The following is a 25494-nucleotide window of genomic DNA, read 5'->3' on the forward strand; positions in this document are numbered from 1 at the left end:
TTGCAGAGCTGAATTGAAATCTAGTTCTGGGAATTACATTTCAGGGGGATTGTCGAGGGTTCAGCAGCTTCCGCGGACTCAGGACCTCTCAGCCTGACAGACGACTAGAAGTCATCCAAGACACTGGGTGTTTGGTAACCTTTTATTTATGTTGTATTTATGTTGTTTGAATGTTGATATTGTTTTTGGTGAGGGTTAGTTTTGTGAATGCTAGGAGGTTTTCCCATAAATCTTAGAATAGGTAGGGAATCCCCTGGTAGAGTAGGATTAGTTAGGATTTTTGTTATTATTTGGTTTATAATAAAATGGCAAATCCTGACTCCTCACAAAGTGTAAAGGAGAAGTGAGTGGTCATGACTGAAGTAGTATGAACACCACAGAGAAAGTGCAAGGCACTATAAAAATCTCCCATTAGAAGACTAACCATTGTGATGATGCACCAGGCATCGTCGCTTCTCCCCAAGGGGGGAGCCCTTTCCCATGAGGCTAGAGAGTTGTGGCCGCTACCTAATAGTCCCCCTATGGGTGGTTTATTGCTGGAGGTCCTCATGGGAGGGACTCCCCTTCTGGGTATATGGATGATCATCTTGGGTACAACCCGTTGTATAACATTGCACCCCCACATGCCTTAGCCCCCCCCGTTCATTTCAAACCACTATGTTGAAAGAAAACCTATGTATTTCTGTAGTGCCTCGGGTACAGCAAAGACAGAAAATTCTAGGACGAAGAAGAGCACAGAAAACATGAGGAATACTGGCTATGCTAGTACTGCGATGGCTCACAGGCGGCATGAGGAATACCAAGGAGCCATTGACAGCAGGTGTTGACATTAGACTTAGGCGGAGTAAGCCCCATATAATGTTAAGAGAAGAAGGACTACGTGTCTTCATCTTCCATCCTCGTCAGAGAACCTGGGAGTTTCAAAGTCTGCACTTGACCCGAAAAGAGGGCTCTGCAGAGGATGCCGGCGAGTGGCTGAGGGAGTCTGTGACAGATCCTACAACAACAGGACTGAGCCCAGCGGGAAGCAGGCAAGGCAGTGGCATGACCTACAGGAGGAGGTGGGCTATGCAGTCCCCATACAGTGCCAAAAATGCAAGAAGCCATAACACGCGGAGCCGCCGCAGAAGCAGTAACGAGACAGATGGCTGCAGGAAGTGGGAAAGACACTGATTCCAGTCCCCAGAGAGACCGGCGCAAGCAAGTCCCAGAAGTTAACAGGAAGCAAAGGCAGAACGGTGGGGTGTGGGGGAGTAGACACCTGACCAAGGTGAAAAATCTTGGGGTGATTATGTCTGAAAATCTGTCCATGGCCGCTCAGGTATCAACGGTATGCCAGACTGGGCATTTTCAGTTGAACATTTTAAGAAAGGTTCTCCACCTGATTCCTGCTACATTACGTCCCCCAGTAGTGGCAGCCATGATTCTGAGTAGGCTGGACTACTGTAATTCCCTTTATCTTGCGCAGCCTAAGGGGTTGGTAGCCCAACTACAACGTCTTCTGAATCTGGCAGCCCGGTTGGCAACAGCTACCCCCTATGGGGTTCATATTTCTCCCATACTGAATTCCCTTCACTGGCTCCCAGTAGCGCAGCACATTCAATTTAAAGCACTATGTATTGTTCATTATGATCAGGGTGCTCAGTATCTGTGCGCTAAGTTTGTGCGCTATATCCCGATTCGCCCTCTGCAGTCAGCTGCTACTGGCATGCTCTGCGTGCCTCCTTTTCGTCTCGCTCGGGTTGGGGGAGCCAGCTTTCTCGATTGCAGCAGCGCAGCTGTGGAATACCCTTCCACTATCCATGAACTCACTATTTAATCATCTGCTCTTTCAGAAAGCTCTAAAAACCCATCTATTCTGATAACTCAGCATCTCTGGTTTTAGTGTGTTTGTTCTGTCTATGGCTACCTGCCTCTCTAGCGCCATGATGCCTATTGGCGACCAAGCACTCTACATGTGACCATACCATAACATAACATGCCTCCTTGGCGAAATGAGGAACCCACCTGGGCCAACACCAGATCAAAGGTCTACGGACTCCCGAAGAATCGGCTCTGCACATAAATGTCCCGGTCAATTGAGCCCTAAAATCTTTCCTTCGAATGATCCAAAGCTCAGTAGTGCGGATCCTCACGGACAATACCACCACAATGTTTGACCTTCACAAGCAGGGAGGAACAAGATCAAGCACTCTGTCTAAGGAAGCTCAAACCATCTGGCACTGGGCCATTCGCAACAACATCGCTCTGCAAGCATTCTACCTGCTGGGGATTCACAACCAGCGAGCAGACACCCTCAGCAGGGGCACGGAACAATCCCACAAATGGTGCCTTCAAAGCAACCGAATAAACAGGATCTTCGCAGAGTGGGGCCAATCTCAGCTGGACCTCTTCGTCACAATGTCCAAAAAGTAATGAAAAAAGATGTTCAAGCAGTTTGCCGCACCCAAGCTCTCTGGGGGAAGCATTCTCATTCCCATGGACTGACGTCTTTGCATATGCGTTCCTGCCAATTCCTCTGATCAGGAAGACAATCCAGATGATCCGCAGATACCCTTGCAAAATTATTCTTGTGGCACTATACTGGCCCAGACAAACCTGGCACTTGGACCTCCTCCAACTAATGGCAGACTGCTCAATCCATCTGGGATTCCACACCGATCTCCTGACGTACAACAACAGTGCAAACCTGCATCACGACCCATGCTCCCTCAAGCTGACAGTGTGGCTCCTGATCACGCCAAATTTCGACCACCTAGACATCCCGCAGAAATGCCAGTGCATACTGGCGGCAGATAGGACCCCTTCCACTAACAGCTTGTACAACCAAAAGTGGAAAAGGTTCTGCACATGGTGTTCGCAGCAGTCGAACCTGCAGCCACTGGCCATACAACCATAACAGGTCCAGCCTTACTTGCTGAAGCTGGCAAAGGAAGGTCTTGCTCCATAAAAGTACACCTGGCAGCAATCTCAAGTTGACCAGAAAAAGAGGGAAACCACCTCTCTACAGGAACAGGATGCGCAAGCATTTTATAAAGGGGCTTTTTTCACTCTTTTCCACCAAAGAAAAGAATACCACCTGAATGGAGCCTAAATCTGGTCCTAGCGCGCCTCATGAAGCTTCCTTTTGAACCTCTCTCTTTGGTACACATCAAGTTTGTGACCTGGAAGGTGGCATTCCTGGTCGCTATTACGTCCTCTAGGCGGGTCTCAAAACTACAGGCATTGGTGGTGGATGCTGCGTACCTCAGATTTGCAAGGGACAAAGTAATCCCCTCCACCAATCCCCACTGTATCCCGAAAGTGCCATCTGAATTCCACAAGAATGCGACCTTCACGCTACCAACATTCTTCCAGAACGCCAGCTCCCCAGCGGAGAGAGCATTCCACTCCCTGGACATTAAAAGGGCATTAAAACACTATATGGACTGGACAAAATCTTTCAGAGCAGCTAGACAGCTCTTTATCGCTTTCGGACCCTCGAACAAAGGGAAAGCTATCACAAAGCAGTGTATCTCAAGGTGGATATCCTCTGCGATTTCCTTGATCCACACAACAGGCCACTGCAGACGACAACCAGGGCACATTCTACAAGAGCCAAAGCAGCTTCGGCTGCTCTCTGGTCCGGAGTGCCCATCAAAGACATTTGCCAAGCAGCAACATGGGCAGTGCCCCAAACATTCACCAGGCACTACTGCCTGCAGCTACAGCACACGGAAGGCGTGCAAATGGGACGAATAGTCCTTCAACGGCTGTTCCAGTAAGTAAAGCTCAGCAGCTTCCAGGGTTTTTGTAGTTATGTATACTTCTGGCATGGGCGTAGAATGCAGAGGTTTTTCAAATATTTGTTTGCCTGGCTTTTCTCCTCCAGTCATGTTTACTGCTGTTAAATCTATTCACAGCATGTGAATTTATGAAACATCCAATGCTGGAGAAGGGAGTAGCTTCTTACTTGTAACTCCATTTCTCCAGCGTTGGCACCTTTCATAGATTCACATGCCCCCTCCAGCCTTCCCCTCCAGTCAAACATACTCGATCGGGGGTTATCCCCCAGCTTGAGTGGTTAAAATCTGAGGGGAAGCTGCTGGGGCGGAGCAACACACTTGATGCCTATTGGTTGGGACCAAAACCACCCATAACAATGTGGGTGGGACACTCAAGGTGACAAAAGTTTTTCCATAGAAAAAGTACTAAATTAAAGAAACTGGGGATTCCTAGCCTGACGATGGGGAATATTCACAGCATGTGAATCTATGAAAGATACCAACATTGGAGAAATGGAGTTACAGGTAAGAAACTCCTCAAGACTTTCCTTATAGATGATGCAGAGGGGTTTGAATTTGATCCTTGCAACAACCGGGAGCCAGTGAAGAATTTCGAGGGCAGCAGAGATGTGGTCCCTGGGCTTGAGACCAAGGCTATGAGGACAATACTAGCAATGCGTTATAATGTTTTAACATATCTCTTAGTTGCTGTCCAGATTGTATCAGTGCATAGATGCTCTTGTGTTTTGAGAAGCACAAACTCTGTAGCCCATTTTTATAGTAGTGTTATTTCTTTTCACAGTGGGCCAGTTCTAGCTTTGGCTTTGGTGAAGGAGAAAGCTGTTGAACACTGGAGGGAACTCCTCGGACCTGCAGATCTCAATCAAGCCATCATTGAAGCACCAGTTAGGTTTGTGCTTGTGGACAACACTTTTCTTGTCCATTATTTTTACCATCTGTGATGAAACTATACAGTCTGGTCATTATCCCTGCGTTAAGAAAGAAAATGTTTCTATCTGTTATTTTTTTTGGCACATAACAAAATCACCCTAATTTGAAACAGTGTCGATGTGGGGGTGGTGGGAAGCACATCACTTGTCCTTTTTCCCTACATTCATGCATTTTAGTTACTGCTGGCAGTGGAAGTTCATGCATAAATTCCCACTGAATTTCCTGTGTGGAATTCCGATGCTAGCAGGAATTGCATTATTCAGATTGCCATAGATTTGCTCCATTTACACACATTGTGTCCAGGGGAACTTGGCGCCTTTCATGTAAACGAATAGGGCACTGATGGTCAAATATGTATGCATTAGCGGATGTGATTGCAGGTTTCTACTATGTAATGCGCACCTAGTGCAGATCACCTGGATTCACTGCATGGGTGTGGTGTCGAGTATGGAAAACGGAGCACTGCCTTTCACACTGCATGCAAGTGGTGAATCCCAGATCTTTCTTCACTATTTGCAGGTTCTGAACACATAACTATCATGATTAGTTAGCAGTGTTAGCAGTGCTTACAAACCTTTTGATAAAAGCTTTCATGAATGTAGAATTGTAGGCGAGAAAGCCGTAGTTCTGTGCATCACCTTTTGTCATCTCTTATGTGATATACGTAAGGGAGCAATTGATTTTTTTGGTGTTCTAGTTTACTTAGTACTCTTGCTAGAGTATCGTCAGCATCCTTGTTTGGTGTTGGGGTCCCTACAGATTAGATGAGCTCTAGCTTTGGGCCGAGGCTCAGTGTATTGTCACAGATAGCCTGAAAAACTCGCTCAGGTGCCAAGAAAGTTCAGAGAGATTTATTAACACTGTTAAACAGCATAGGCTATATTAACTGTTATCAGCAATGTCAGGATAAAAACCAGCTCTTGGTTCAATAAAGGCAAAGGCTAAAAAGGGGGGTTGGGAAAGTTTCGCTAGGGACGTCTCTCTCTCTATCTCTCTCTCTCTCTCTCTCTCTCTCTCTCTCTCTCTCTCTATTTCTCTCTATTTCTCTGCTATCTCTCTCTCTCTCAACTGCCAGGAAATTGAAAACCTAGCCCAGGCGCCTGTAACCCCAGTTAGTGCTACTGATCGGTAACCCCTATTGTCTAAATCCCTGCTCTGTGTGAATAAGCCCTTCCTTCTGAGGCTAGGGAGGTGAGCCAGCTACGCAATATTCCCCCTAGAGGTGGTGGAAAGCGGAACCTCAAAGGGAGAGACTCTACTCTTAGGGATAAGGACTCTGCAGAGGAACTCCTTAAAACCCTTTCTCTGGGACCAACAGTAACCTCTGGCCTTCAGAAACCCCTCTCAGACCAAGCTACTGTTTGTTACTGTACCATGAGACCCAAGACTGAGCAGGTAATACAGATCGTTCAGTGGTGGAAAATCACCAATACTTTGATGAGGGAAAATGAACGAGTAATGAAGAGTGCTCAACTGGAGGAGAAAAAGGACCATAATCCTATGCTGGGGAGGCCCCAGCAATGTGTCATAAAAAGGGAAGAAGAAGACTGTTGTTGAGGGAAAGTGAAACCTAGGAGTTTCAAGTCTGTAGTGGCGTGGAAGCTGAACAAGAACGGGAGCTCCTCCGTCAGGAGGAAGCAACAAGTTGGCGTGTGCGAGAAGCACCAAATGAACAAGAAAACTGAGGAGAACAGGGGAAGAAAATCCTAAAAGAGAGAACCAGTCATGGGTAGTGGCGTGACCCGTGAGAGGTGGACTGTCTAGTCTGGTAACGGCAGCAAGACCGCTGCAATGCTAGCCACACGGAGCCACGGACAAGAAGCAGAACGAAACAGACAGAAAGCTGAAGCTGTCCTGACTCAAAGAGAAGTCCCTATCCTGCATGCAGGCCCAGTGACGCCAACCCATGGGAAGCAAGGTAACTCAGACAGTGGGAGTCCCAGGAGAGAACACAGGAACGACGACTACTATCAGCCTACTTGTCCCAGTCAATGGCTGAACATCAAGAGTGCTAACTATTCAGGAACTCGGCCTACGCGTCCCAGTGTATGGCCAAATATTAAGACAAGTGAAAATCATTCAGGGACTCAGCCTACTCATCCCAGTGACTGGCCCAACACTAAAAAGCGTGAGACCCATCCTAGAACACATCCAGCTTGTCTCAGTGATACATGAGAAACTCAAGAAACTGAGAATCATTGCGGAACTCAATTTTCTTATCCTAACAATACACAGTGGCCAAGAGAATAAGAATAACCGCTGTATCCACTATGTGCCACAAAGAGAGACTTTCAGAGCCACTTCAGAAAAACCTAGTCAGAGAGATTCAAAAGCCAAGAACGCTGAGGAGAAGCTTTCAAAGGGAAGTGAAAGAGACACCAGAGACTTGGATGAGTCCCCTGGACAAACTGTATAATCTGATTCAAAAGATAGCCAGAAACTAATATATTGAGGCTAGAGAAGGGAGGCAATCTCCTGGGCTTTTGTTGTTTTGCTTAGCGGCAGCGTAGTTTAGCTTTTGGATGGAGGACAGACGGCTTTCTATTGGACTTTGCACCTGACGACAAGCGCCCATGTAAGTTCTGTTAGGCAGGGAAATCCTTAACTTAGGGATAGTGAGGCCTTTTACTTATTATTTCAATAAAACCTTATCAAGAATGACACAAACTGATATGCCTCCTTCTTCTGACCTACCACATCTGATATTATCAAGTTCTTACCTATATGCAGGCTCACTAACGCCTCTGGTACTTCCTAAATGTATCCACTCTCATCACAGGTTAGTTTTTCTAGCATAGATGGGAACAGTGCCCACAGATACTCAGTAAGAAACATCTATTCCACGCACGCTCTATTTCACCTTTCATTTCTACACTACCTACGGCTTCAACACAACTCCTTCCCACCTTCTCTTCTATCCATTCAACGTTTTACTCTGCCTCTCTTCTACCTCCATCCTTTCATGTTTTCCTCTGCTGGTCCCTGCTTCCCTACTACCACTCCCACCATACATCTCCTCCTAACCTGATCATCTCCTCCAAACCCTACTATTCCCTTCCAAACCCTACTACTCTCCTCCAAACACTACTATTCTCCTCTCACCACTACTAGTCTTCTCCAACCTCTACTATTCTCCTCCCACCTCTACTACTCTCTTCCAGCCACTATTACTCCCCTCCCACCACGACAACACTCCTTCAACCACCACTGCGACTCTCCTCCAGCCACTACTACTCTACCTCACCACTACTACTCTAACCAACCACCACAACTCTCCTCCTACACACACATTCTTCTCAGTCATACCCTACACTATCTTCTGCTATTCATTTGCTACACAAACACATACAATCAAACTGCAGAACCACTATCACACTAGACTAATACCTCACCTGCCCCAGCACTCTTTTCCACTGTCAGTCGCTTCTTCCTTTCTCCTCCACTGCTGACACCACCTGGCATACCCACAACTTCTGGTTTCCTCCCCCTTTTAAAATATCCCTCCCTTTTCTGGGATTGATTTTCTTTCCCTAGCCAATCTGGTTCTCTTTCCCTGCTATGGGTCATATATGTGCAGAGGTGATCTTTCAAAAAGGGCTTAAGCCTCATCCACTGGTCCCACCTACCCTCACTGTCTAATGGTGGCACATCAAGTTTCTAGTAATTGTGTACATTGTGGGGAACAGGTTCCCACTGTTGTAGGTAAGTCTTAGTGGTACGACGTCCTCTCATCGCAGGATGTTTTTTCGCTGGGTTTTTTACCGTGATTTTTTTACCGAAAAAACTCATCGAATTTTTTGGGAGGGGGTTGGAAAAATATATATATATTGGGGGTGGGTGTTCTGGGATATATAAAAAATTTAAGGGGATGGGGGTCGGGGGCAACCCCCCCAAAAAATAAAAAAATAAAACATTTGATGAGTTTTTTTGTAAATAAATTCAGCGAAAAAACATCCCGCAATGAAATGATATGGAACCGTTTTAGTTGTCACTGGTGGTGTAGTGGATGTGCACAGATGCCGCCGGCTACATCTCCAACCGGGACTGCTGTGTCTGGTTGTGGGTTCCCTTTGCGTCTCTCTATTTTAGCCGGAGGCTCTGTGTGTCACAGGTTTCCCCCCTTCTCACCTGTCTATGTTGTTTGTTGGAATTTTTTTCGATGGAGTCTTCTTTTGCACAGTTCGTGTCTTGTATAACCCTGTGTGAAGGTCTTCGGGTTCCAGCGTGCGTTCAGCGTTCCGACTCCTGGGAACGTTCAGATGTCCGGGGAAGTCCGAGGAAATCCAGGAAAACAGCAAAGAGTGCACACAGAAGACGTGTGCACGGAGATCCGGGATGCAAAAGAGGACAAAAAGAAGAGGAATGAAGGAGGAGGAATTTAGGGGAACCGGGAACCAGGAATCAAAGGATAAGCACAAGCAAACTACAGCAGCACACGTCTAGGCACGGCAAGCGGTAGCGTTGAGACTCGCAGGGCGGCGGGGGCGTGTCCGCTTTATAGAACGTAATGCGTACGATGCGGAAACTAGTAAACAATGTTCCGCGTTCGGCGGCCATGTTGGGAGTACTGTTGAATGCAAGCCCCTATGGGTCAGGGACCAGGAAGTCCAGAAAGGACACGTCCGATGGTTCATGACAGCATGCCTCCTCCGAAGGCCTGTTCCTTCGGGTTTGCCCAGGTGTATAAGGTGGTACCTTTGAAGTAGTCTGGGGGCGTTTAGGTTTGAGACTGGTTCCCAGGTGTGTTCACTGGGTGCATAGCCTTTCCACTCATCCAGATACTGTAGCTGACCACGTCTGTACCTGGAGTCACATATTCTGGACACTTCGTATTCTAGCTGGTCATCGAAAATCACAGGGGTAAATCTTGGAGCAGTCCGGGAGGTCTGGACGTATGGTTTCATTAGAGATGTGTGAAACACTGGGTGGATCCTCTTCCAGGAGTCTGGTAGTTTGAGTCGGAATGCCACTGGGTTAATGATTTCCTTTATGGAAAAGGGGCCATAGTACCGAGGAGTCAACTTATTAGGTCGTAAGTTTCAAGGCAGTAGTTTCGAGGATAGCCAGACCGTATCACCCACTGCATAGGAAGGTCCTGGTCTTCTTTTGGAGTCTGCATAGTGCTTGATGTTAGTTCAGGCCGTTTCGAGGTGTTCTTTGGCTTACTTGTGTACGTTGATGAGGGTTTCAATATAGGAGTCGACTGTAGGAACTGGTGTAGGATGTGGGAGAAGGATGGTAGAACCGAAGGGTGGAATCCTTGGCTGCAGAAGAAGGGGCTGGTCTTGACAGCCGAGTGATCCGAATTGTTGTAGGCGAATTCAGCCACAGGTATTAAGAGAGACCAATCGTCTTGGACCTTGGTGGTGAAACAACGAAGATACTGCTCCAGGGTTTGGTTCACACATTCTGTAGTTCCGTTGGTCTGTGGATGGTAACCCGAGGAGAGGGCATGTTGGATTCCTAGTATACGGCATAAGTGTTTCCAGAATTGAGATATGTATTGAGGACCTCTACCTGATATGATCTTGGAAGGGAGTCCATGAAGTCGGAATATGTGTTCCAGGAAGATTCCAGCGAGTTCTGAGGAAGATGGTAGTTTATACAAGGGTGTAAAATGAGCCATGTGAGTGAATAAATAAATGGTAACCATGATAGTTGTGTATCCCCTGGAAGGTGGTATTTCCACAATAAAGTCTGTAGCAATAAATTCCCAGGGGCTTGTTGGTAGCGTTGGTTGGAGTAGGAGACCCGCCGGCCTCTTGTTATCATGCTTGTTTTGATTGCAGACTGCACAGGCTTGGATGTATTGCTGGACGTCAACTTTCATTTTTGGGCACCAAAACTGTCTTTGTATTAAACAGAGAGTGTTGGTAATGCCACGATGTCCTGAATGAAGGGTATCATGACAGAGGCTTGTAATCCTTTGTTGCAGTCTCTGTGTGGGAATGACCAGGCCATTGTCCTTGAACAAATACCTGTCCTTGGTTTTAAGATTCCATCGATTCTTCCCAGTAAATTCCTTCCAGATCTCAGAGGACTGGGTTTGAATCCGAATGTCTTCCAGGAGAGTGATTCCTTGGGCTACGAAAATTGTATGGGGAAACATCTTTGGAAAGGATCGATCTTCAAGATTTTCGTAGTCGGGACGTCGGGATAAGGCGTCAGTAATGATGCTGTGTGTTCCAGGAACATGATGGATTTGGAACTGGTACTGGGCAAAGAAGAAGGCCCAACGAGCTTGACGACTATTCCTACATTCCAGGGATTGTAGAACTTGGAGATTCCGATGATCCGTACGGACCTCAACAGGATGTTCAGCTCCCAGGAGTAGATGACGCCACTCTGTGAAGGCTTGACGGATGGCCAACAATTCCTTTTCCATAAGAGTATAATGGGTCTCGCTGGGAGTTAGGGTTCGTGAGAGATAAGCGATGGGGTGTTCTAACTTGTCCTCGAATTCCTGCTTTAAGACTGCTCTGATGGCGTAGTTGGAGGCATCAGTCTCCATTAGGAAAGGTCGATCAATGTCAGGTTGACCCAAGATGGGGGCTTGTGTAAATTCCGACTTCAAACGTTGGAACGCCTCGTCTTGGGCTGCGGTCCAGAGGAAGGGAGCGTCCTTCTTCAACAATGTAATGATCGGTTGAACTATCTCCGAAAAGGAAGGTATGAATTTCTGGTAGAAGTTGGCAAGCCCCAGGAAGGATTGAATCTGTTTCACATTAGTTGGAACAGGCCAGGATAGTATGGAATTTACTTTTGAGTGGTCCATTCCAATTCCTTCTGGACTGAGGACAAATCCGAGATAGTGAACAGTAGAGACAGGAAAAAGACATTTCTCAGGTTTAGCCAGGAGTTTATGTTCACGTAGCCGTTGTAAGACTGCCTTGACATGCCGTCATGCTTAAAATGGTCCTTGGAGTATATCAGTATGTTGTCCAGGTAAATTATGACGAAGAGGAACAGCATATCGGAGAACACCCGGTCCATAAAACGTTGAAAGACCGCTGGGGCATTGGCGAGTCCGAAGGGCATACCCAAGTATTCAAAGTGACCAAAGGGTGTTCTAAAGGCTGTTTTCCATTCGTCACCTTCCTTTATACGGATCAGATGGTAGGCACCTCTGAGATCTAATTTCGTGAAGATTACAGCTCCCCTCACCACTTGCAGGATATCCGAGATTAAGGGCAATGGGTAGCGGTCCTTGAGGGTGCATTGATTAAGACCACGATAATCAAGACAAGGCCTAAGCTCTTCAGTATCTTTCTTGGGAACGAAAAACAACGAAGCTCCCGTCGGGGATTTGGATGGTCGTATGGTGCCCTTGTCTAGATGGTATCCAAGTATTCTCGGAGGGCCCTTTTTTCTGGTTCTGATAGGATGAACATCCTTCCAAAGGGAATCACTGCTGAGGGTTCAGTATCAATAGCGCAGTCTTCAGGTCTGTGAGGGGGTAGGGCTTGAACTATGGCAGTTGAAAACACATCAGTGTAATCCTGATAGGCCCTGGGGACCTGGATAATATTTGAGACCGTGATTGGGCCTTGCTGGTCTGTGAGCGTACCGTCAGAGGATCTTGATGAGGAATCCAGGGATAGGCAGTGAGACATGCAATGTTCGGAGCCAAGAAACAAGGATCCTGCTGCCCAGTTGATCTATGGGTTGTGCTTCTGTAACCAGGGTATACCCAGTACCATTGGCTAATGGGCAGACTTTATGATGTCAAACTTGATCATCTCTTGATGATGGTTTATTGAGAGCTGGATCTTTGGTTTGCAGGGTTATTGGTCCTGAAGAAAGAGGTCATCCATCGATGGCCTCTACAGGTTGCATGATGTCTCGGGTTTCATATGGAATGTGCTGGGTAGTGACCCAATCCTGATCTATAAAAATCCCCATGGCTCCACAATCCACTAATGCCAGAATGGGGTAAGTTTCTTTCTTGGACGGTGATAGAAAGGCCTGCAAGATCACAAGGTTGTTTTGTCCAGGAGAGTTCAATGATGGAATAGATGTGGAACAAACATCTCTCTCCCGAAGCTGTGCTCCATCTAGGATCAGGAGGTGGCGTTTCCCGAACGCCGTGGAGGGGCCAAAGGACATTCTCTCACAAGATGTTTATCTGAGGCACAGTACATACACAGCCCGGTGTGAATCCGTCACAATCTTTCTTGCAGGGATATGGGTCCACGGAAGGCCCCCAGTTGCATGGGTTCTGGGTTTGTGGTCGGGGCAGGAGTGGGCTCGGGTTTAGAGGGAGATTCTATAGAGGTCTTTTGGTAAGGCATCTTTGTTTTCTTCTTTTCCGCCTTCCTTGCCTGGATTCGAAAGTCTATTTGTAAAGAGAGGTCCATAAGGGCCTGGAAGGAACCTGGGCGAGCTACCCTGGCTAGCTCGTCTTTTATCTCTTCGTTAAGTCCTCTCCGAAATAGGGTAAAGCAGGCCTCTGAGGACCAATCTGCTTCCTTCGCCAGTTGCTTAAAGTGTGTTACATAGGTAAGCATATCCTGGGACCCTTGTTGGAAATCCAATAGACGTTCTTGGGCAGTGTAAACCTGTTCTGGGCGGTCAAACATGGTCTTTAGAGCCCGTACAAACCCATCATAATCATCCAGGAGGGCATCTCCAGAATTAACTAAGGGCGTAGCCCAGGTTAATGCATTCCCGGAGAGATGCAAAATCATAAAGCCCACCTTTGCCCTGTGGGTGGCAAAGTAGTAGGGCTTAAAGGTAAAGTGCACTAAACACGAATCAAGGAAACCACAAAGGTTCTTTGAGGAGCCATCATATTTATCCACTACTCCGCCCAGCAATACACTTTCCTTGGTCGCAGAATCACGTGACAGGACTAGTTGTTTTAATGCGGCATTCTCGGCTTTGAGATTCAGAACTTCTGTGGTTAACTCTTGCCTGCCGCGCATGAGGTCTTGAACTGCAGCCTCCATGTCCGTATCTGTATCAGTTTGTTGGTGTCTCAATCTGTCACAGGTTTCCCCCCTTCTCACCCATCTATGTTGTTTGTTGGAGTTCTTCGATGGAGTCTTCTTTCGCACAGTTCGGGTCTTGTATAACCCTGTGTGTAGGTCCTGGGGTTCCAGCGTGCATTCAGCGTTCCGACTCCTGGGAACGTTCATATGTCTGGGGAAGTCCGAGGAAATCCAGGAAAACAGCGTAGAGTGCACACGGAAGACGAGTGCACGGAGATCCGGGATGCAATAGTGGACAAAAAGAGGGGGAATGAAGGAGGAGGAATTTAGGGGAACCGGGAACCAGGAATCAAAGGATAAGCACAAGTGAACTACGGCAGCACACGTCTAGCCACGGCAAGCGGTAGCATTGAGACGCGCAGGGCGGCCGGGGCGTGTCCGCTTTATAGAATGTAATGCGTACGACGCGGAAACTGGTAAACAGTGTTCCGCGGCCATGTTGGGAGTACTGCTGAGTGCAAGCCCCTATGGATCAGGGACCAGGAAGTCCAGAAACGACGCGTCCGATGGTTCATGGCACTGTGCTGCTGCAAGCGGGTGAAGAGTTGTTTGGTTGGATTCAAAGTTCTTCCCTGATGTGGGTGATGTTACTGCAGCGTCTCACTTGGTTTGGTCAGTCTGATGGCCTTGTCTTGCGGTGGATCTGTAAAAAGGAGAGAAATACTGGTGAGCATCTTTGGTAAGAGACATGGTAGGAGACCTGGTTTGTCACAGATACATATGGGCAAAAGAGTGGCTTATAAGAACTTGGCTCCTCCCAGCTATTACCAGAGGTAGAAATGGATTTGGATCCCCATCCACCCTCTGGCAAGGTCGGGTCCTCGACCTTGTCACAGCATATTGACTGCATTCCTAAGCCTCTGGCTAGCTGTATCCACTTTTACTAGTTTGTGGGCTCCCTATGACAACGCTGTATTTCACCCATAGCTTGGTGAAGATAAGGCCCACAATCCTGCCAGGGGTGGGACTCTGACTTGGAGTACAGGGTGTCACAATATTCTACTACTTAAAATAAAGTGCTGTCCAATAGGATAACTATACTTTATATAATTATCTTTTACTTATATACAACAAGATAAAGTAATGTGGATTTGGAAATCCAAACTATTCTATCAGGGCTTTTCAAATCCATTAAAAACATGTCATAATTGTATGTATTGCATTGTATATGTAGACTAGGGGAATGGCATGAAAGCAAGCACTGAGAGACATGCCATGGGGTCCCCAGAGCGCTGGCTCCTGATTTCTCAGCAGAGGGAACAAGAGATCAATTTATCTTTTTATGTCTGCCGAGGCTGCTCCAACCTGAATAGGCCATGCTCAGAACACTCACCGGCCTGTACTTCCGCAGAATGTTTTGGTTGAGGCCTTGGACACACTTCAGCATCTCCCAAATGTCCACAATATGATTTTAATTTTTTAAATCATCAAAAGGGAGGAATGGAGGCCACCAGGGAGCGCAGGAAAGATGGTTGCCTGAGCTGTGAGCTCCGTCCCCGGTCCTGGAGTTATGGCGGAGATATGATGGAAAAACGGCTCCTGCATTCCTGAAAGTTTGACCCCATATGAGGCTGTGCGAACCTGGCGCAACTTTATGGCCCCGAGGAACTGAGGAGTTGACCCCCCGCAGCCGAGGCAGACTTGAGCGGAGCTGGGCCCATTGGTCCGACGTGGTGCTGCGGAGGCCACTTGCTGAAGGCTGAAGACGCTTTTGCCGGAAAGGGAGACGGACTGGACTGTGTCAGTGCCGTCACACTCTGCGAAGGTGGAGGAGAGGATGTGGCCCTCGGGGTAAAGAGGGGTGGGGTGTGTGTGTGACCTGTCTTCCCTTCTCCCCCACCCAGAAGGTCTGGCCCCGCAGGGCCGTGCGTGGGAGGCGGCTGCACCCGTTGGCTGTGTTCTGGGCCAGAGGGGCGGACCGCAGGAGGGCCTGCAAGACCCCCGGCAGGTGTGGATAGGGGGGAACCTCCCCCCGTGAGTCCAGCGGGCGGGCGGCAGCTGAACCATTGCAGACCTGGCCTCCTTTGTCGCTGGGGTTCAGAGTGGTGAACCTGATGGTGACGGTGAGGGCTTTAAGGAAGATGCTGATGGCCCGGCGTGGAGATGGCGCCCGCGGCAAGCCTAGCACATAATAAACATACAGTAAGCACTCGAGGCACGCTCAGTATTTGCCTGATGAACTTGAGGAGGGGATGGTGACTCCCTGTACAGGACTATAGGGGCTATCCAACTGCCGTTGAAGACTTGAGGAGGCCAAAGCGACCCCTGCTTTATTGGGAGGACCCTCACATTCACACTTCAGAGCCTTCAGGAAGAGTAGGCACAGAGTACGTGGAACCCGGGTCAGGCAGTGGTTTTGTGTTGGGACTCCATAGGGAGAGTGGACCTAGCCCGTGCGGGCTGCAATCTGGAGTGGAGGGATGCTTTGGAAGAAGCACCACATGGGGCCCGCGGTAGATGACATGGAGAACCGGGAGAGACAGAATAATCTTAGGATCTTCAGACTAAAGGAAGTTGAGGGGGAGACACCGGCAGGCTTGGAGCGAAAGGTACAGTAAATAATATGGATGGTCCTAGGTTCCGGAGAAGGTGACAAGGTTGTAATAGACAGGGTGCCCAGGGCCGATGGGGGAACCTGAGGTTGGCGTTCAGTCCTGGCACCTACGCACTACTCTGGGGATAAGATGAAGGTCCTTGATCAAGCAAAGAGTCTGAAAGAGGTGAACTATGGTAATTCCAGGGTGACCATCTTCCAGGACCTCTAGGCCCACAAACTATTGAGGCGGAAGAAGTGTGGGGCCCTCACTAGATGGCTGCAAGAGAAGGGGGTGAGGTACCGTTGGGGCTACCCCTTCTCGTTGGTGCTTGAGTGGGAGGGTGAGCGACATCATCTGGTGGCAGAAGGGGACATGCGAGTCACAGAGGAATTGGTGTGCCCCCGGGAGGGATCCACTTCAGGAAGCAGCGGCCATAGCGTGGATCTGGACCGGAGACCACAAGGCCCATAGTCGGCGCGTGGGAAAAACAGGGAGAAAGGAGTCCCGAAATACCAGAAACTTAACACTCCCCCTACGCAGGATGACGATGCTAAAAAGGAGGAGACACCGATTTTGCATTGGCCTTTTGTAGTTTCTGGGGAATGCCCCCAGAACCCTTTCAGAGATCTCAGGGAAAGATGAGAGTTCGAGGGTCTTACTCGCGGATCATCGGAAGGGTGGCCAGCAGTTTGGGTCATGAGGAACATAGCGGTTAAAAGTTGAGAAAGATGGTGATGAGGGTGTGCCCACGGCCAATGGATGGGGAGGGATCTGGGAGTTGGGGGAGTTACTTTATGGTTCATTTTAAGAGTCGGAGCGGGTTACTGGTTTTTCCTTCCAGCTGGTTTGGTGGAGGGGCAGTTCAAAAGGATGTTAAGGGCAGGGGATGGGTCCCTGGTCGTTCGGTAGCCGTACCCAGTAGGATGGGGGTATGGGATCAGACGCCTCGACCTGGGGTGAGGGGAGGGGAGGGTGGAGATTGTAAGCGGGGTGGCAAAGGGGGGTGGCAGGATGGGTAACCCCATGCACAGAAATGTGCATGCTCAGGAGGTCTGGTACATCATAGGACACGCCAAAAGTAACAGACCAAGGGTAAAGATGGGGTATGGTTGAGGTCACAGTAGATACTCTGAACATAAAGGCATTGAACTCTCAGAATAAAAGGTCCCTGACTAGTAATATGTTCTGCAAACAGAAATCGGTGGTTCTTTTTTTTTACAAGACACCCACTATAGGCAGGGGGCAGAATCATCGATAAATTGGAAAGGAGATTGCTAGGAACTTTTGGGCCTCTCACAGGAACTCTTAAGAAGGAAGGGGTGGGTATATTGCTTGGTAAATACTTTCACTTGACGGAAATTCAGATCAAAAGGGGGTTTGGGGGGTGTTTCCTGGTTATAAAAGGTATGCATGGGGAAGTACGGATCACGCTCGTAACTCTCTATGCACCCAACGTGGGATTGGTAGGGTTACTGCGCCAGGTGTTCAAGACAATGGGCCTCATTACGACCTGGGCGGTAAGTGAACAACGATGCCCTTAAAGGATTACCGGCATCACTTACCGCTCTGGTCGATTAGGACACGATTAGCTGCTATTAGCGGCACTGTAATTAACGGTGCCGTTAATAGCGCCAGGAGCGCGGGCACGCGACCATCCATGCCGCCAATACCAGCATGGTGCAAACAGGGGAACACAAGTCAGGCGGACATGCAAACAACGCCCTACTGAAGCCCGAAAAGTACCTTACCAGCATGGAGCTAATTCCGGCATCGTGCCATGTGCAGTGTTCCCAACTGCCACAGGTGCACACAATCAGCACAGGTGGAGGCAATACAGACTGGGCGAGCTCAAAAGGAGCACACCCCACCCCTTCCCACACCCAGTCACACTCCACAATGTTTCCAATACTACTAGCAATGCTGGGGCTGGAGGACATGATTGAACAACAACAACAACAACAACAACAACAACAACAACAACAACAACAACAACAACAACAACAACAACAACAACAACAACAACAACAACAACAACAACAACAACAACAACAACAACAACAACAACAACAACAACAACAACAACAACAACAACAACAACAAGTGCCACCATGCAGGCAGCCCCCAATCCCTCGCATCAGAGCCAGTCTATTGAACCTAACCCCTGAGCAGATCCACACCCTGTACCATCTGGACCGGGACACCATCACCACCATTGTGGATATGATACATGACGACATTGTCAGCCTGATTGAATCACGCACCGCCATCCCACCCCTACTGAAGGTAGTGTCTGTGCTCCACTTCCTGGCCACAGGCACCTACCAGCACAAAGTGGGGCATATGCATGGCATATCACAAGCATTATTCTCACGTACGCTGAAACAAGTGCTTGATGCCCTCCTGAAGCACACAGGCGACCACATTTACTTACCATGGTCTGCCCAGGAGATCTCAAACACCAAAGTTGTTTTCCATTCACTGGCTGGCATCCCTGGTTGCATTGGCGCCATCGACTGCACCCATGTGGAATTGGTGGTCCCACATGCCATGGAGGTAGCATACCGCAACCGTAAGCTATACCACTCAATCAACATGCAAATGGTATGTGACTCAAACAAGATCATCACACATTGCTGTGCCCGATACCCCAGATCATCCCATGATTCAATGGTCCTGCGGAACTCCACTATACCACGCTACATGGAGCGACATGCAGGGCAGAGATCCTGGCTTCTCGGTGAGTCGCATGTTAGGCCCATGGAAATGTGATGTGGGTAGGTGATTGGGGTAGAGATGCATACTTCACCTGGCTGAGATGGGGGGGAGAGATGCATACTTCACCTGGCTGAGATGGGGGGGGGGAAGATGCATATTTCACGTGGCTGCGAGTGCCTGGGAGAATGGACCATGCTCATACCCCAAAGCAGCCCAGACTGGACCTGACACCTTACCACATAATGCAAGATGAAAGCTGCTCTAACATGGCCAATACACAGCACCAAATACCATCAACTGAAAGGACAGTCCCCCATTACTGCGTACAAAGGAGTCACATGAGGGCCAAATACATTAATGCACCACTACACTGACACAGAGGTCCAACAAAAGTGCATTTCACCATTTGTTTTGCATAGTGACATCATCATGAGGCTGACATCAACGGTGCCAGGATGAAAGCATACAAATTACTGGACATCGGCCAGATCATGGAAACAACCGGCATGGACTAACACAGTGCATGAGCACTCACATGGAACTGGACCCGCCTGCGCCCACTAGTCGATGGCACACACACCAGTCCATAAGAGAAATACACACAGAGCAGTCACATTGTGTGACTCCATTCGTGCATGGGAATGTGGTTGCAATCAGGAAATCAATGCATGCTATGGTGTCATTGATCGAGGTCACATATGAAGTGATGACTTACACTTATACATTGTTGCCCACATGCAGGTGATGCAGGCTATCCCTTGAAGAGGTGGCTCCTTACCCCAGTCCGGAACCCACAGAACAGGCACGAGGAGGACTACAATCGTGCACATACACGTACCCGTGTGGTGATTGAGCAGACATTTGGCCTCTTGAAGGCACGGTTTCGCTGCCTCAGCAGGTCTGGTGGGGCACTCCTGTACCGACATGAAAAGGTGGCCAGGATCGTCATGGCATGTGTCATGCTACACAATATGTGCATCAGACGGAATGTGCCCTGCCCCCTGATGCTGAACTGCAACCACCTGACGATGACGACGATGAGGAGGGTGGGGATGGGGCAGCACCTCAGGGAGGCAGCGATGCACAGGAGGGATGTGCCATGCGTCAGACTCTGATCAACCAATGTTTCTAGCACACATGGACGGGGAGTGTGACATGGATGTGGCACTCGGGGCACTCGGTGTGTCAGGGACATGGACACTGTAGACTGTTCACCAATAAAGCACACGTACGCAATAAGCAATGTCCACACATGTGAATCATGAGTTACCAAAATATGTATTAAAGAATCATAACAAAGTGAACAAGCCCTCCACCCCACACACCCTCTTCCCTCTCTCCTCTACCCCCTCCCCCCTCAACTCCCACGCACACACCCTCTCCCCCCTCCCCCTCAACTCCTATGCACACACCCTCTTCCCCCTCCCCCCTCAACTCCCCCACACACCCTCTCCCCCTCCACCCTCAACTCCCCCACACACCCTCTCCCCTCTCCCCTCAACTCCCCCAAACAACCTCTCCCCCATCCCCCCTTGACTTCCCAACACATGGTGTGCAGTAGCGCGCACCAGTAGTCCACATGGCACCAGTATGCATGGCTGTGCCTACTGCCCTCCCCCAGCACCAGGTGCCCCCCTGTCTGATCTACGCAGGTTCCTGCCAGACCTACGCACAGGGCTGGTCCTAGTAGAGCTGGCATTAGATGATGGTCCAGATTGTCCTGGCAACTGTGGTGGATGCATGTCCCGCATTGCTGCCACCATTTCCGAGAGGACATGCCGCACTTGTGCCAGTTCCGCGCAAATTTCTTTTGAGGTGGACTCGATGGCTGTTTTTAGAGATGCAGCACAATCCCTAATGTCATCCCTTGCACGGGTACATTCGGTAATATGCTGCGTGAACAGCCCTGTGAGTTCCTCCTGGCGCCTCTGTATAGCCATGATCCCCTCTTGGCTGGTTGTCACTGGGGTGGAAGTGTGAGGCGTTTCTACCATGCTTTGGTCATCAGGCACAGTTGGCGTGGGGCTAAAACCTGCTGGCCATGAATCTCCAGGTGACAGCCTGTGCATGCTGCCGTCCAGCACGCTGCATGGGGATTGTTGTGGTGAGTGCAGGGGGCCTGTGGCGGCTGTTGCGCCATGCAGCTGTACGTCTCCCTCATCGTCCGATATGGCTACTGTGGCAGCTGTCTCACCGACTGTGCTGCTGGCAGCCGATACTGTGCCCTCTGCCAATGCCTCCTGAGTGATGGTGGCTGGTGTGGGTGTTGTTGTGGGGGCCGTGGCGCACATTGGTGCTGTGGCCTCTGTGGTTTTCTTGGCCTTCAGCGGTGATGCAGGTTGGCCTCTGCCCCTTGAGGTTGAGGGCGGTGTTCTCCCTCCTCGGCCCTGGCCTTCTTCTGTGGTGTGGCATCTTTCTCCCTGGTGCCCTCATCACCGCTGTCAGAATGTGTGCCTGTGGGGGACCAAAGGAGGGAGAGGGTTAGTGATGGGTCTACGGGCATAGGGCATGCATTGGGGTGGCTGCATTGATATGGAATGGTAGATGATTAACATTGGGAGGAGTGACATACGGGTTGTTTCACTCTTGGGTGGGTGATGCATGGAGGCGTCTGGGTTACAACACATATGGGGTGCATTATGCATGTGGACAAGGTGAAGCACTGCCTGTAGGCAGTCTTGTACTTATGTGTCTGGTGGACCCTGCTCTACATCATTGCACTTTCAGTTCAGGTGGACATCAACGTGGTGTTATTAGCATTGTTTCATTTGAGACACCTACCTCCATCGGCTGATGAGGGGGCTCCTCGCTCCATGTCCCGACTCCCTCTATTGCCTCGGTGCCTATGGTGGTGGCGCATATCTCCCCCCATGGTTGCAGTTTGATGGGGGACTCCGCACCTCCGTCTGTCGCCATCCCAAGGTTGCGGTTGGCGGAGAGTATGCTCTGCATGTGTAGACGCAGGTCATCCCAGCGCTTACGACATTGTTTGGGTGAGCGGGGTGTGGTGCCAACGGCACTGACTCTCTGGGCGACCTCTGCCCAAATCTGCTTTTTGCGCTGCAGTGCTGGACGGGACATGTCGTTTGAGAACACCACATCTGCATGTTCCTGCTGTGTCTCCACTAACATGGTGAGCTCCTCTCTGGAGAAGCGCTCCTTGCACAGGCGATCTCCCGTTTCTTTCACTGCTTTTGGCATAGTAAAATGCAACAGGTAGTGGTCGAGGTGTGTTGGAGTTCTGGGGGTCAGATGGCTCCTGGTTGTGCTGGATGGCAATGGATTGTGTTTTTAAAGATGGCTGCCGCGCTCTTTCCCATTCGTGTGCGATGACGCTACTTCCGGTTCCGTGTATTTACGGTCACCGCTAATAGTGGTTACCGTTAATAGAGGTGACCGCTATTAGTGGTCACCGCTAATGCCGATGGCTTGGATGCCGGAGGAGCTATTTCCACTACAGACGGTGCCGGAAAGGGGGATTTTTCAGCCTTTTACGGCATGTCGGTGAGGTCATTACCGGCATGGCACAAAGCTCGTGCCCGCGAACTCGTAATGGGCCGCTTTTAGCAGTCTATTGCCAGCACGGACATGGTAATTGCGCCATGCCGGTAATGACCGGTACTTACCGCCCGGGTCGCAATGAGGCCCAATGTATTAATGGGCAGAGGGTGCAATATTGCTGGGGGGAGACTTCAATCTGATACTAGACCCCAAGCTGATAGATGGTCAGCGAAAGGGATGGGCATGAAAGGGACGACCAGGGATAGGGTAGCCTTAGGGGACCTCCTGCAGGACCACTTCTGGGTGGATGTCTGGCGGAAACGCTGGCCAGGTCCTGGAGCTTATACGTTCTTCTCTCCCCCGCACCAGAAGTACACATAGAATTGACTTCCTCCTGGTCCCGAGTGAGCGTGTGGACAAGGCAGAGACCCCCAGGGTGGAGGCGATCAGGTGGCCAGTGTCATGATGCCTACTCCCGGGAAGCCAGTTCAGGACCAGCGTCCCCGAAAGCAGACATCATGTCCCCAGGGAGGGGCCCAGCAACCCCTTATAGGGGCTCTTTGGACATTGTCCTGGCGCCTTTGGCGCCAGGCCCATAGAAGGCATCAGTCCTGGCACCATAGGCGCCAGGCTCATTATGGGAGTGCTTGGATGGACTTACCTGATGCAGACCATGCTGCCGGATCCAGACCTCCTTGAGGTCTGAAAGGGACTATTTTACCTATGGCACTATTTTACCACTCGGGCGTGGCTGAGGAAGAATACTTACCTGGAACTACTTTTGAGGCTATTTAAACCACGCCCAGACAGCAGCTCACGCTTCGTGTTGTTCTGCATCTAGCAGCTGGACGCTCACCGTGTCTGCTCCTGCATCCTGGCTCCAGCCACGAAAGGTGAATAATTGAACTTTACCTACCTCCATCCGGAGTCCGGAACCATCACTCCGACGATCCTGAGAAAAGACATTATTTTTAGAAGCGCATCGCATCGCTCGCTGCAGCGCCGCATTCCACTCACCTTCACGAGGCGCCCTCGGCCTCTTCAGCGACCATTGGCACCATCCGTCGCCTTTCAGCGCCTAAGGAGAAAAAGAGACAAAACAAAGGTGAGCGAAGGAACAGATTGAGGAAGGCCTGATTCTTCCACCTTAAGACTTACCTGATTATTGTTGGGACAATCTTTCCTCACCTCGGGTCCGAGCCGCTTCTTTGGCACTTCCGTACCCCGGCCCCTAAGGGGAAAAAGACACACGCATTAGTGGGTGAAAGCAAGATCACTACGGGAACCATCCATCAAAAGACTCACCAGAGTTTACCTTCGGCGAATCCATTCCTCAATGCGGATTCTTCATCCTGCATCTGAAATAGAGAAAAGGACAACAGACAATTAAGGCTTGAACTTTTGCAACTGAATACTTACGGCCTCATATCGGAAAAGTCAAGCGGAGTTGAATACTCACCAAACCCGAGATCCAGTGAAGTAACTGGAAATCAACGCGCCCCTGCATCGGAAGCAGGATGGAGAGCTTGTCCTTTCAGACTCTAAGGTGAGACTCTACGGGGCATCGCAGAGGGGGTTCGAGGAGTGTGAGAGGGGGAAGGAGGGGAATCCGACACATTATCCAGCAGACAGTTAATCCCCTTTTCCATCTACAGAAGGATTCTTCTACGGGCCAGACAGGCGAGGTTTGGGGGCCCGGTCCAGTCCGTCTTCCGAGTCCTGCGCATCACCTTAGAAGAGGTCATATCAGTCCAGAACAGGTCGGCGCCTCCGTGGGAATCAGGTGAGCGTTACAGTCAGATCATGAGCTTGTGGTGGTGGACTGGCGGCTCCCTGCACCATCTCGGAGCTTCCGGTGGAGGTACAACGACACCCTCTGGAGGGACTGGGTGTTTAGGGACTTTCTGGGAAGGGAGAAACAGGCTTACTTTGAAATTAATGACAACGCGGAGACACGCATGGCAATGGTGTGGGAGGCGGCCAAAGCCACCTTTTCGGGGATTACTCATTGTGGAGGGGGCTCGTAGGAAGCGTGAAAGGGGACTGATTGAATGCAGGCTCTGAGGAGAACTGAGTACATTGCCGCTCCCACCTGACTCGACGAGGCATAGACAGGACGGCCTGATTGGGAGAGATGTGTGATAAGAGGCAGGAACTCCACACGGTCCTGATCAGGGAGGTTGTGAAGAAGATGCGGTATACTTCACAGAGGTATTATGAAAGGGTTGATGGGGTGGGGACCTTACTGGCAAATAGACTGAGGGGTTGCAGGACAGAAAGGAGGGTAGAGGGAGTATGGTATGCAGAGGGATGGGTGCAGAACGGGGGAGCCGATATTGCGGCATGTTTTTCAGACTTCTACACAGAACTATATGCTAGGCTGCCCAAGCAATCGGTGGGAGAAATCCGGCAATACCTGGCTGCCCGGAATATTCCAGGGCTTATTGGGGAGGAGAGAGATGAGCTGGTGGGGGAGGTGATCAGGCAGGAGGTGGTGGGGGCTATTCAAAGATTGAAGACAGGGAAAGCCCTGGGGGACAACGGCTTCACAGCCGACTTCTATAAGCAATACCAAACCTCGTTAGCGGCGCGCCTGGCCAAGTTGTTTAATTCCATAGTAGGGCAGAATGCAATACCACCATCCTTTCTCCAGGCTTTGATAGCAGTTATTCCAAAACCCGGAAAGGTCCTAGCAAACGGTGCCTCATATAGGCCGATTTCCCTCCTCATTGTAGATGCCAAAATGTTTGCCAATAATGGCGTTGCATCTGCAATCTCACCTCCCCCGACTGATTCACCCGGATCAGGTGGGCTTCGTCCTACATTGGCAGGGGGGCGGATACCATGCGGAAGACTCTCCATGTCTTAAACACGCCAGGGGTAATGTAGGAGTGGATGCTCCTGCTGTCCCTTGACGCTGAGAAGGCTTTCGATCGGGTGAGTTGGGCCTTCCTGGGGGATCTTTTTGCATCCCTATGGATGGGTCCCAGATGGATGGGCTGGATATTGGATCTGTATTCGGAGCCTACAGCTAGG

General features: G+C 49.8%; 1 protein-coding gene across 6 annotated transcripts in view; it reads left to right on the plus strand.

Moving 5' to 3' along the window:
- NME9 (NME/NM23 family member 9) overlaps window positions 1-25494 on the plus strand; it is an 808977-nt gene that overhangs the window by 617543 nt on the left and 165940 nt on the right. For all 6 annotated transcript variants that reach the window (XM_069615815.1, XM_069615818.1, XM_069615816.1 and 3 more), the window contains one exon: window positions 4567-4674. In XM_069615815.1, coding sequence (XP_069471916.1) covers window positions 4567-4674 — 108 coding nt within the window. The remainder of the gene's footprint in view (window positions 1-4566; window positions 4675-25494) is intronic.

This window comes from Ambystoma mexicanum, chromosome 9, assembly GCF_040938575.1.
Source record: "Ambystoma mexicanum isolate Mex_15411 chromosome 9, UKY_AmexF1_1, whole genome shotgun sequence".
Lineage (NCBI taxonomy): Eukaryota > Metazoa > Chordata > Amphibia > Caudata > Ambystomatidae > Ambystoma > Ambystoma mexicanum.